The sequence below is a fragment of the Prorops nasuta genome, unplaced genomic scaffold (genome assembly GCF_024137725.1).
Source record: "Prorops nasuta isolate Cenicafe-Biocafe unplaced genomic scaffold, Cenicafe_Pnas_1.2 PNAS00003, whole genome shotgun sequence".
Classification (NCBI taxonomy): Eukaryota; Metazoa; Arthropoda; class Insecta; order Hymenoptera; family Bethylidae; genus Prorops; species Prorops nasuta.
This window is the reverse complement of record NW_027116800.1, coordinates 8,979,999-8,993,357: the sequence shown is the minus strand read 5'-3', so window position 1 is coordinate 8,993,357 and position 13,359 is coordinate 8,979,999. Positions and strand designations below refer to the sequence as shown.

At 41.1% G+C, this 13,359-nt stretch overlaps 2 protein-coding genes across 13 annotated transcripts in view; one reads left to right on the top strand and one right to left on the bottom strand.

The window, feature by feature from the left end:
* The window catches only part of DAAM (disheveled-associated activator of morphogenesis-like protein), a 40,302-nt gene extending 34,972 nt beyond the window's left edge, over positions 1-5,330 (top strand). For 5 of the 10 annotated variants that reach the window (XM_066746709.1, XM_066746711.1, XM_066746710.1 and 2 more), the window contains 9 exons: positions 167-391; positions 484-1,081; positions 1,158-1,432; positions 1,532-1,864; positions 1,977-2,452; positions 2,528-2,964; positions 3,049-3,176; positions 3,249-3,419; positions 3,501-5,328. In XM_066746709.1, coding sequence (XP_066602806.1) covers positions 167-391; positions 484-1,081; positions 1,158-1,432; positions 1,532-1,864; positions 1,977-2,452; positions 2,528-2,964; positions 3,049-3,176; positions 3,249-3,419; positions 3,501-3,767 — 2,910 coding nt within the window. In that variant the 3' untranslated portion in view covers positions 3,768-5,328. Of the gene's footprint in view, positions 1-166; positions 392-483; positions 1,082-1,157; positions 1,433-1,531; positions 1,865-1,976; positions 2,453-2,527; positions 2,965-3,048; positions 3,177-3,248; positions 3,420-3,500 lie in introns of all 10 variants that reach the window. The other 5 variants (XM_066746705.1, XM_066746708.1, XM_066746706.1 and 2 more) reach the window with 2 other exon arrangements.
* A 307-nt stretch (positions 5,331-5,637) lies between these two features.
* LOC136785646 (visual system homeobox 2-like) overlaps positions 5,638-13,359 on the bottom strand; it is a 42,509-nt gene continuing 34,787 nt past the window's right edge. For 2 of the 3 annotated variants that reach the window (XM_066746818.1, XM_066746819.1), the window contains exons 5-7: positions 8,713-8,887; positions 8,219-8,476; positions 5,638-7,912 (exon numbers count right to left, since the gene is read on the bottom strand). In XM_066746818.1, the coding sequence (XP_066602915.1) occupies positions 7,749-7,912; positions 8,219-8,476; positions 8,713-8,887 (597 nt within the window). In that variant the 3' untranslated portion in view covers positions 5,638-7,748. The remainder of the gene's footprint in view (positions 7,913-8,218; positions 8,477-8,712; positions 8,888-13,359) is intronic. The other variant, XM_066746820.1, reaches the window with a different exon arrangement.

The window sequence follows — 13,359 nt, the reverse complement described above, 5'->3', positions numbered from 1 at the left end:
TTTCAATCGACTACGATGCTATAATCATAAATGATCAAATATATGGCTCCATTAATACATCCCTCATTTTTACGCGGATCGCGTGGCGCTAAGTTGGAATTTTCCTCTAACGTTCTTCGGTGTAATAGAATGTCACTATTTCTTTTTTTTCTTCCCGTTATCGCAGAGCAACTTTTCGGAAGAAGGCGAGGACGTTTCGAGCCACATGCGACAAGCCGAGGCACTGAAAACAGCGCTGAGGACCCAACCCCACAGTTTTGTTCTCAGGTTTATAGAGCTCGATGGCTTGAACGCGCTGCTTCAGGTTTTGGGAACCATGGAAGCTGGTGCTGGTAATAGCAACCTCCATACCAGTGTTATTGGCTGTTTGAAAGCTTTAATGAACAACTCGGTAAGTTTAAAGGCTCGTAAATGAAGCGAGATATAAATTTTCCCGCAGTGACTCGAATTTTTCCCTCTTTTCACGCTGGACGTAATTTGCAGAATGGCCGAGCACACGTATTGGCACATCCAACGGCGATCAACACAATTTCCCAGTCGCTGGCGACTGAAAACATCAAGACGAAAATTTCTGTTCTGGAGATACTCGGAGCGGTTTGCTTGGTTCCAGGAGGACACCGAAAAGTCCTGGAGGCCATGTTGCACTTCCAGCAGTATCATTCCGAGAGGGCTCGATTCCAAAGCATTATAAACGACCTTGACAAAAATTTCGGAATCTACAAAGACAATCTGTCCTTGAAAACGGCGATAATGTCCTTTATCAACGCAGTTCTCAATTATGGACCGGGACAGGTCACACTGGAATTTAGGCTGCATCTCCGATACGAGCTACTCATGCTGGGAATTCAACCGATCATCGAGAAGCTGAGGAAATACGAAAATGAAACGTTGGACAGGCATCTGGATTTTTTCGAGATGGTCAGAAACGAGGATGAGAAAGAGCTCGCTAGAAAATTCGAAAAGGACCACGTGGACACCAAGAGCGCAACAGCCATGTTTGATTTACTCAGGCGAAAACTCAGTCACACTGCGGCTTATCCTCATTTGCTCAGTTTGTTGGAACATTGCCTTTTACTGCCACGTAAGTGAAACTTGAAATAAATACACCTCCAATTATTTTTTGCTCCCACTCTGAATGAACGTTTATTGCGTTTCAGTGGATTATGGCTCGTATCCCCAGCATTGGCTGCTTTTCGATAGAATCGTTCAGCAGATTGTTCTGCAATCCGAGGGCAACGAAAATGGAACGACGAGAAATCCAGATGTAGCACCTATTGAGATCAATGTAAAAGAGATCGTACATCTTTTAGCGAAGGAAGAAGAATTGGTTGCAGCTAGAAAAAAAGCCGAAGAACTGGAGCGAGAAAATTCTGACATGTCTACGAGACTGACGAAAAAAGAGCAAGAGTTGGATCTGAGAACTCAGGAAAAAGTACGGAATTGTATTTTAGTTTCCTCTCCGATTATTATCATTGTATATAGTGACGTTTAATCTCTGATGGGTATACTTATACCATTGCTAATCTTGTAGGAAGACATGGAAGCCAGCTTAGCAAGAATCAAGGAACGTTTGGAAAAGGAAACCTCGATGCACATAGAGACCAAACAACGAATTTCGGAACTTCAAGACAATCTGGAAGCGTTATCTCGTCAAGTAAACAACGAAAAATCCGAAAGGAAGCGTTTGGAGCAGCTGGTAGCTTCCGGAAGTTTGCCAGATGATGCAAAGGCGACGATAAAGATTGTTGAAGACGAAGTACTAGAGAAAATAGAGGCTAAGCCAACACCGCCACCCCCACCACCACCTCCATTAGCACCTCCACCACCACCTTGTCTCATGCCAGTTGCTCCTCCACCGATGAAGGTACGACTATAAAATACTATGCGAAATTTCCCACCTGTGCTTTTTTTTTGTTTTTTCGAATTAGAAACTGCGGGAGAAGAAAAAAATCTTTAATTAATAATTTGGTCGACAGGTGGAAATAATTAAGAACGTGCCACAGCCAAGCAATCCCCTCAAGTCATTCAACTGGTCGAAAATTCCAGAACAGAAATTGCAAGGAACGATCTGGTCAGAGTTGGACGATTCGAAGCTCTACAATGTGATGGATTTGGAATCGATAGATAAGATCTTTTGCGCCTATCAGAAAAACGGTGTTTCCACCGAAGGTTCCATAGAGGACCTTCGCAATCTGGGCAAAAACAAGAAAACCATGTCAGTGATAGATTCTAGAAGAGCCCAGAATTGCACAATTCTCTTGTCGAAATTAAAACTGTCCGACAATGAGATTACAAGGACGATACTCTCTATGGATCAACAGAATATTTTGCACATTGACATGGTGGAGCAGTTGCTGAAATACATTCCGTCGTCCGAGGAAGCTGCTCTCCTGGACATGCATCAGAAGGATCTTCAGAGCAGAGCTGACTGTTTCCTCTATCAAATCTCCAAGTACGTGAAATTCGCCTCTCTTCAAATGACTTCTTAAATGTTTATAATTACAGTTTCTTGGCTTTGGCTTTTCAGAGTACCTCATTATGAACAGAGACTGAGATCCCTGCATTATAAGAAGAAGTTCGCGGCTAGTATCGCAGAATTGACCCCGAGAATGCGCGCCGTTTTGGAGGCCAGTCGCCAAGTGGCGAGATCGCGCAGACTCAGGAAGCTTCTGGAATTGGTTCTTGCTTTAGGGAATTACGTGAATCGCGGAAATGCCCGAGGGAACGCTTGCGGTTTCCGTTTGGCCTCGCTGAATCGTCTAGTCGACACGAAATCCTCTTGCTCAAAGGGCACGACTCTCCTACACTATCTCGTACAAGTATTGGAGTCCAGATTTAGGGAAGTTCTCGATATCGAGGAGGACATGCCTCACGTGAGAACCGCTGCCAGGGTCAGCATGGCCGATCTTCAAAAGGAAGTCGCGAATCTTAAAAATGGACTGCAAGACGTTCAGAGAGAAATCGGTAGGAAATTTTCTCATCTCGCGGAGAAGATTTGCAATTCGTTATTTTATGTCTGCCATATTTCATACGTTTTTTTTTTTCTAGAATTCCATCGCGGGCAAGCCCAAGTACTGCAAGGAGACATGTTTTTACCAGCTATGAGGGATTTTCAAGCTCAGGCAACGTGTAGATTGGCCGAAGCTGAGGACCTTTTCCAAGATATGAAAACCAGGGTGAGTATAGTGTTAGGACCGAACAATATTAAGTTTTGTTCTTCTTAACCATTACACGGATTACTGTTACAGTTCGATCGGGCAGTTCGACTTTTCGGTGAGGATTCGGCTGGAGTACAGCCCGACGAATTCTTTGGCATATTCGAAAATTTCCTGCAAGCCCTTGCGGAGGCCAGGCAAGATGTTGAAAATATGAGGAAGAAGGTAGAGGAGGATGAACGCAGAGCCAAACAGGAGCAAGAAGTAAGGGTTTATTGATTTGCTTGATAAAATCCCCAAGATCTCGCATATATATCCAAAATTAAATAATTTGTTTATTTACAGTTACGAAAGAGGACAATGGAAAGGAAGAATTCTCGGGAGGGTATACTGAACAGCATTTCGCTGAACAAGAAGAACGAGGCAAATTCCAATGGCCAGGGCGATAATAAGGGCGAATTCGACGATCTGATATCTGCCCTTAGAACCGGAGATGTCTTTGGCGAGGATATTGCAAAATTTAAGAGGTCCAAGCGACGGCCAGTGACGCCAAGTGGACAAGAATCGCGCAGACACAGTGCGCACCGCGAAGATTCTAGAGAACGGCATTAAGCTTTAATTTTCAGACAAATTTTGTCAAATTCTCTTTAAAATCAAACTCGGTGCGCCTATAATATTGTATAAGCGATCCATATCGCGATTAATTTATGTCTTCCTTCTTTGCACACCGAAAAGGTACAGAGAGAAAAACCAAACCAAGAGCCAGAATCTCGATTAATCAAACAGCACTGACTGCGTATTACAATTAATGGATTTTATTTTCGATTAGACTTTACATTAAAGTTTTCATCGACATAACTTGTCTAAACTTCGATTAGTTTTACGAGGGAAAGTACCAAGGAATTGTAAATTGCAACTGGTTTTTATCAAGCGCATGCAAAGATCTTCGATATTGAAAAGGTGTTATTGATGAGTCGCCTGTGCATTTGTTATATGAGGTTCAAGATCAGTTTCCGCGATATTAACGTGGGATCAGGATCAGAAGTTTGGTAAATGCTGAGTATTGACTGCACGCTTGGGACGAGCAAGTGGCATGTATACGTGATAGACTTTACTTTGTATATATAGTCATTTTTTGTATCTCGTTTATATTTTAACATTACCTCTGGCGATTACAAAACGACGAAAGTTTAGTCATACTGTCTGAATTTTGACGAAATTCAGTAATGATTGGACCAATAAACCGATTTCAAACAAAATTGTATGGATAATGTGACGAATCAAAATGGTATAAAGTAGAATTTATTGAATCAAAAAGTGAGTAATTCTTACAATCAATCGACATTCAAGTTTGTTTTTAGAAATAAGATTAAGACCTACAAGAGCAGACACGAGCTGCAACAATAAAACGACAAGTCTGATTTTCTATTTACCAAATATGGAGAAAACAATATAGGAGAATTATTAGAGTTCTTAAAACATATTGAATTTAATATAAAATTCACTTGGATTTCAATGTGTAGGTGACGTAGAAAAAAATTAGAAGTTTGCTGTATAGAGTCGATGTTTTGTAAGCTTTTGTACTTTTGTAAATATTACGTATATTAATGTTCTTGTCAGTTTAAAGACTATTCACTAGACAAGAATTAATGTTTGATTAATATATACATATAACTATATTATGACATGTATTAATATATGAAGATATATATCAAATAAATATGAGATTGAAATTCATTTAAGTTTGCGTTCATACTAATTTTTCAACCGAAAATAAACATTTTCAACAAATTTCTTTCGCGTAAGAGTCTTTCTCTCATTTAAATATCATAAAATATTATAGCGGAAAAAATCTTCGTACCGACAGAGTTTCCTTACCGACAGTACAGGGGGTCCGCAGAGAGAGAAAAGAGAGTGTTATCACACCACCATAAAAAGAAGCAGTAAAATAATACCTACATTTTTGTATTTTACATAAAAATGCTTTCTTCGCGGTTGAGACCATACGGAAGATAGCGATTCTCTTACGTCAGAAAAGAAACTGCCACTTTATTAGTGTGGAAATGAAATTTAACTATCGGGTAAATTTTACTACTGAATTTTCATTGGTGTGCGACCATGGGGGTGTGTGTGTTGTACCATAGCAATCTTTCCCTCTTTCCATCTGCCACCTCCTGTGTAGGTAATGGAACCATATAAACCAGTTCTTCGTTCCTAAGAAGGATGGCGCCACGTTTTTACTTGATCTTAGAACAATTCTACTGTAATTTAATTAAATTTCACCAACCCTTATTAGCCCTAAAATATTTTGTCTCAAATTTAGAAACACTGTACATTAACAAAATTCAAGTCCTTTGTCATCAATATTTGTGAGACTTTCAAACGCTCTATTCGGAAATAAAAAATATAAGTATAAAAAATCAATATAACGAAATAAATAGCAAATGATGTATTTTTGTTCAGAAACTTTATTTTTTTACGTACACTAGCCGACTACGTTGCATGCTTGGGGACGTTCGGATCAAGGGAACTTGTTTGAGATCCGAATCATGGTGTTAAATGTTTTTCTCGATATAACAACAGCGATGTCTGCTTCATTTTCTCATTTTTTTTCGTAGAATGTGTAATTACTTTTTTCATAATTGATTCTTTTATTTAAATTATAGTGCATTACGTTACATGTATAGCCTGGAAGTGATCGGATCAGCGCTAAGGCGAACGAAAAGTTCCATTCGATGATTGGCCTGTCTCGAATTATTTCAGCGATGGTTAAATGGATCGCTCGACGACTCTTTCTAAGAGTGGCTATCAAAAGAGGACGTAGGGATGAAAAAATGTCAGGTCTTTCACTACCGATCGCCGTATAATCAATGCTAATGAAAAGTAACGAGAAATTCGTCCGACTTAACCAGCCTTGCGATCAGATATATTCGTATATTTATATTTATATATAATATACCTTTTATTTATACTTTTTATATTTATATATATATTTATTTACAGTGGGCAGAGGAAAAAGAGAGCGCCATTTCACGATACGATTTTCGGATGAAAAGGAATGAAGGAGATGAATCGATACCGTACTGAGAAAGTCGGAAGAAGACTGGCAAAAGAGTATTTATTTAGAAAAATCGTTTCGGGAAATATCGCAAACCCCATGGCCACCATGCGTATGCCTTAATAAAGTATAATGTCTTACGGTGCTAGAAACTTATATCGATATATTGCACATTTGACAACAGTTACGTCTTCATCGTTAAGTACTTGGGTATAGGAAGTGTTTTGCTAATAAACATTATGCTTTGCACGTCTCACTTGCTCCTCCTAATCGACCTCCCCCTCCCTCTCCCTCCTCCTCCCGTCATCCCTCATCCCTCATCCATCACGTACATGGTACACACTTGTAGAACACGACCAAACTATCTCACAAATATTTCGTTGAATATTCAACAATCCATAATTGCGCTGTAATATCTGCATTCGGTTATAGGAGTATTTGCGTTTTTCCTTTCGATGTGTCGGCGTGCTACAAGTCCCCCTCCCCGTCCCCTACATTATTTACCGTTCGTTGCCAGTTCTCCAGTTTACTTGGAAGGCGAAATCTTCGTTTTTGCTCTCGGGTACAGCAATACAATGTACACCCTTCTCTCCTGCATTTTACTATCATTATAATAATATATCTCGCATTATATTCTCTCACGCGCATACACTCGAGCCTGCACACTCACACTCATTCCGCTCGAAGCGACTAAAACTCTTAAGTAAATGCTTCTTACTTAATCAGCATCGAATCATTCTGGATTTTTCAAACGCTACTATCACTACAGCGTTCAAAATCGTAATACATTCGTATGATAACGACGATCGATGCTTCCTTGCACAAATATCTACGATACTCAGTTCGCCAATGATTCTTGCACGCTGCACTACGTCACGCATTTCACAACTAAATTTCCGTTGAACCCCGGCTACTTTTAAAATGTTGCTCCGTGGTCGCACTTCGGAAATACTCTATGTATAAGTACCGATCAGTCAGGATCTGAGCAGCTGCCTTCTTCGTCGTTTTAATCCATTGCAATCGGAGCTTACGACTACTTCAGGCTCGCCGTTTCGTTGATAATCATTTCTTATCGTTGCATTCACAACTATTTACTGTTCGTTCGATGATTCGTTGAAAAATTCCTCCTCGCGCGGTCCTTCTTCTGGTATGATTCGCGGAAGACCACAATCCTGATATTATGGTTCGTTGCTCGTGGATGATGCTCCTTTGGCGAATCGACGCTGTTGAGATTCGCGAGGATTTTCTTCAAGGGTACAAACGTCGCTAATTTGTCCAATTTGCCAATCTTCAGGAGTAACTCATCGTTGTCTTCGTTGTGCAGCTCCGTGCGTGGGGCTACGCAGTGACTTTTTTGCTCTCTTGTTTTTTTTAAGTCGAGCGCAGAGTCGTTCAATCAAGGGTTGATTGGAGTTCCAAGGAAATGAGGGAGCGTTGATACGAGACTGGCGGTGATTGGTAAAATCGCGAGCTCCAACAGAGTGGCATTTTGAAATATGAAAGGTAGAAGTGCGATTGAATGTCTGCATTTGAGATTAGACCGAGGCGTGAAGCGTACTCGTTTGTGGTCCTGTCGGGTAAGAGGAATTTGCCGGTGCTGCCGCGGGCTGCAAGCTCAATTGCAGCTGATGCTGCTGCGCTTTCGCCCTCAAGCAAGCGATGCTCTCATTCCTGAGCTGTTCCGTGTCCTGCACCACTCCTGTCAACAAACGATAGTCTTCCATTATCAACTTCATTTCTCACAAACGTCCCTTATACCCCACTCTGATACATTACACCCGACGAAAGCAAGAATATACGTCATGGACTATATATATTTAATTACAACTGCCAAGTCTTTTATAGAACTTTTACTATATATTTAATAAACTCGTCAACAATCGAAAGAGGCCTTTTTTGATTAAGTTTACAGTTCAATTATGGTATCCTTGAGATTGGTAGATCTTTAAATTACGAAAGAGTCTAATATAATTGACGGTTATTTGTTCACATAAATTGGACTTACCAGAAGAAGACGAGGGCCCCATGCCGTCCTGGCTCTCCTGTCCACTTTCCGAACTGGTCGGTCCCCCTTGATGATGGTGATGGTGATGATGAGGACTGCTACCACTTCCGTTCTGGTCATTTCCACTGTCCTCCCCTCCAGACTTGAGATGCTCCGCCGCCTCGATCGACTTCCGATGCATCCCTACGGGGCCACAGTCAATCAGTTCTTGATTATTTTCGAAATCTTGACTAAAGCTGCTTGTCTTAGACGATTGTGCTGATAGAGACGGACAGAAAAAAAAATCAAAATTTTTTGATACGCTCAATTTTTTTTTTTTTTAATTTTATCTTTTTTTTACAGGATTCGACAGTTAATCTGGTTAAAATTCTTCAAAGAGGCTCTTGTCCGTAATATGATTTCTTTTGTATTATGCTTTACACCGGAAACTGCTATAGTCTAGTATTCTTGGTTCATATATATATGCATGTATATAGTATTTGGCGGATGCTCACCTAACAGCCATGGCGCAACAGACTCGTTTTCCTTGGCACTTTTGAGAATGGTCTCTGGAAGTGGTAAAGAATGCCGCACCATTGCTCCGTATAATCCGTATTCCGCCATTATGGTACTCCTACCCCAGCATTTCTCGGTTTTACGCCATTTTGCTCTTCGGTTTTGGAACCACACCTGTAGAAAGAAAATGTATATATAATTGTTATATTCTATGCAATATTGACAAGCAATATCTTCAACGATTACACTAATTATTCAAATATTTTCTATAATGTTCATATTTGCAGTTATAGGTCGAAGAAACACACTGCAATAATAGTCCAATTATTCGATGTGGAATTTGGCCTACGCGGTTCGCTAGACTCTTTCAAGCTGAGGATCGTCGTGCTTAAAGAGCATCCCGGCCTGGGGGCTACTATCCTATTTTTCATGGTTCAAAATCCCATTAAGCTACTTGTTAACGATTTTGATGATCCGACCACCTAGGGTGAAGTCGCGTGGCGCAAACTCGCAGAACGTTCGCGTCGTTGGACGTTTTTCGCCTAACGAGGTACGCTTCCAGCAAACATACTCGTTCCCTCGCATATTTTTCGAATAATTAGCTGGTGTAGTAACTAATTTGCCAAAAAAAAAAAAGATTGTTACCCCTCTCCCCCTTTTCAGTAATAAATCTATTATATATGATACATATATGTATATTATAGAAATATATAATTATTAATAAAAAGAACTCGCAAGGGATTACACGAAGAATATGTAGGGGTTGATGAAGGGACGAAAGAAACTTTAGGTTTGTATAGATTATTTTATATATATATATACAGTATAGGAAGAATGATCCGTCATGAACATTCGTTTGCTTTTAACTATATTCGTAAGCGGTACGTGATCGTTGGAGAATGTCATTTAAAAAGCTAAACGCATACATAGTTACGAAACGTGTGTATCGGGCAGTAAGAGGGAGGTCATAGCCGGGGGCCAGGGCGTGTACCAATTTGTAGCAACAATGCTAAAGTCACCAGCAGAATTGGAACGTAATTCGAATGAATGGGAACGCTTTGCCCTGTCAATTTGTGCTGCCAGGCCGAAATTATCTTCCGCTTAGATTTGAACAAGCTGACGGCTTTTTGCAATTTACGTTGATGCGTTGTTAAAACATTGCAACTCTTCCATCGCGCGTAAGTCACATTCAGTTTTAGCCACCCCCCACCCCTTCCAACCCTTATATATACTAAACGTGTACATGCATTATTCGTGAGAAATATTTCGTATATCAGCATTGAAAAGGTATTCGAATGTATAGTATTTCGCGTTATCGAGCTGAAAGGGTGGCAAAGTTTGCCAAATTGAATTTCAGCTGGTGCAAGAGGAGCAGAAGAAGAAGTAGGAAAAAGAGAGGAAGAAGAAGAGAAGGGAAAAAAAGGTGAAGGGAAGTCATGCCGTATCGGAAATTGCATCTAGAGATTATCCTGCGATATGGCAGGGTATAACGAAGTAGGGTCCGAGAATATATCGAGAGCTGGACTGCATTGCGGAAAGAGAAGAAATGGGCAGAGCCCGTGGCGTAAAGTTGGATCTTTTATGATTGGAGGAAGCGAGCCTCCGAGGATGGTTAGGCATCGCGATTCCGCGTCCCCTTCGCCGTCGTCCTTTATTGGCACACCCCGGTATAATAAGGAATGAGTTTGTATTTACTCGGCCATGCGCAGTACTGCCTGTTGGCGTATCATCGATCAGACCGACGACCGACTATTGGACCAAAACAACAGGATGAGAATGGGAATGGGAATAAAGAGAGGGACGGTATACGCTACTGGAGGGATGACAGAGTCGGATGGAAGGGAGTCGGTCGCGGAGGGTTGGACGATATTTGGAGAAGAAGAGATCGAACTGGTCGACCGGCGAGAGGGACAGAGAGAAACTACTGGAGGGAGATGGGCAATGTCGTAGATTAAGCCGAGAGCATCTCTCGTAGAAAGTTCCGCTGTAGAGCAGTACGTCGCTGATAAGACTGTAAAGTCGGGACTCGACTCGAAAAAAGGAACGAAATGGACTGGAAGATGGAAGCGGAAGAGCCACCACCCCCAACGGAAATTCAAGCTGTCCAAAACACCTACCTGGTCGCTCTTACAACGCACTCAAGCTCGGTGCCAGTCCAATGTATTGAAACTGAGGCTGAAGTGTCTCCGTCAGGTACCAAGAGGAGAACCCTCCAAGATCTATCTAACCGAAAGCTTTTTCATTCTTCATCCTGAACGAGTAGATAGAGAAACAGGATGAAACGCCTCGAAAGAAAACTCAATGTTGTATACCTTTTTTAGCCTTCTTCCCATCCCAAAAGCTATTCCCCATGCAATTTCTCTCTACAATAATTAAACTCCCCCCACTCCCCTCTTTTTCTTCTCTATCTACCGAAACTTGATAATTGAACAATGTCGTTATTACTATATAGTTTTTCTCGTTCAGCAAATGCAGAATGGTGCAATAACGAGGTATCAGATTTCGGGGGAACATTTTTCGACCAGTATATTGGTCCGCGAGTGTCTTCCGGTGATTTCCGAGTTGCGCATAAAACGCTTAATTCGTATAATAGACGTGACGTAAACTATGTACAGTGTACCGATGGGTGCGCAGCCTTCGTCGTTGCGAATTTCAATCGCCACGATTTATCGGTTACAAAGCAAAGTGTATTAGATATCCTTTAGGTACTTGTTAGACATTCACCTGCGGCTGGGTAGAGAACCTCAATGTGCTTTGCTCCTCGTATCACATTTCCGACCTCTAAGGTTATCAGTATCGATTGGTCCTATACTGATTCAACCTTGTTACGAGGTCTCGGTATATTCCTGCCGGGCTATTTGTTTTTAGAATTTTTCTAAATATTGTTAATCTCTTTGAATTACCCGTCGCATTATTCGTCGCATCGCAAATCGTCCTAGCTACTGTATTTCCTTTTAAAACGAGACGCAAACGATTCAATGAAACGCTGTAATGACGGCGACAAACATTGAAATTCGATTATTGGTAATCTGATATTAAACGCGCAGGAATAATGAGCCGGACGTGTCTGATTTATAGGAGAGATATTGTAATATCCACGTTACGAAGGAAATAGTTTTAATGAAATTATATTACTGTTAATGCAGACACTAATCGTTAATAACCAACGATATCGTTGCGCTAAGTTCCATATTGCATAATCAGGATATTAAATATCACTTTGCTTGTGCAACAAACGCATACTCGTCATTTGCCAAAGGTTAGGGGGTATCGAGTTTACGTGCAAATTTGTTAATTTGGTCTTTGAAAAGTTAAATCGACAATGGTGGAAAACGATTCGTAATGAAATTGGAGGGGTAAACTTCGCCATGAGAGAAGGAGATGACGAGTTCACACGGTGTTTCTTGATTTTTCCTACTCGACGGGGGGAATGTGGTGGAAAACCGTAAGCGAATTAATCTGGGCAAATAAGCAACGTGTGAGTCGAGGATATAACAGGTCGCCACTGGGAGAGACGCATGACTTATTTGCCACATAATATATATAGTGTCGGGGTGGTGGAGGGAGCCATCTCCTTTGGCCATCGGTTGGTAAATAGTTAACTTGGTAGGGCTGTTACTGTAGGGTCCGAGCGAAGCCCCCTCGTCCCTTCTGCAGGCGCTATTGCGAGACGGCACGCGTCGGAACATCATTACGTAGGACACTTGCTGGCTCGACCAAGGGAGTTCACTAGGGACGCACGACCACCAAGACTTTGCCTGCTTATACCTACCCCCCTCCCCCCATACTCCCCCTCTTTTCTCTATCAGTAAGCAGGGAAAATTCAAGTGCATCGACACATTTACAAATGAGCCGGCTGTACTTACACAAAGCTACCTGCTAAAATACATTTGTCAATGGGTCTTCCACTCGACGAACCACGATGATCTTTCTGCAATGCATAATACTCATTCACATCGAGATAGTCAGTTTTTAACAAACGACGTGTCTTTTAAGATCATGCTTATTAATTATTAGGGTAACGAGTACGATTTTTACTCTATATCGATATTTTGCTGATATGATATTCATACAATGAATGGCAACAAACTTTCTGCATTGTACGTATATGGTAACGGCTTATAGAAAACGAGACTTGCAATTTACAATAAATAGCAAGAAATGTCTTTTCTTCCATAAGCCGTGGAAGAATACTATTAATTTATAACGGGATGTTACATACTTTTGAATAAATAACATAATCTTCAGGATCGTGGTTGTTAATGAAAGTATAATCATGAGTGCACAGATTTTAGAGGTTCTTCTTATACAGAATTAATTACTTCTTAAGATAGATCGGTCAATGTGCCTATATGTTATATATATATATATATATATATTTTCTTAGAAGGTGAAAAAAGAGAGCTATCCAGCTCAGTTTGGATAACCGTTTCATCGGCGGCAAGGGCGTGGCAAAAGTTCGGTCCATGCTTCTAGCTTAATTCGTTTAGTAGAGATTTATATCCGCGACTGACGGGAACCCCTCGTCGACATGGCTTTACCCAACCACCTCTCCTCTCCCCTCCCCTCCTTTTCCAGCAGAACGTCGCCTCTCCCACCCCCATGAAGATTTCTCCCTACCAGACCGAGGTTTATTAGAATTTATA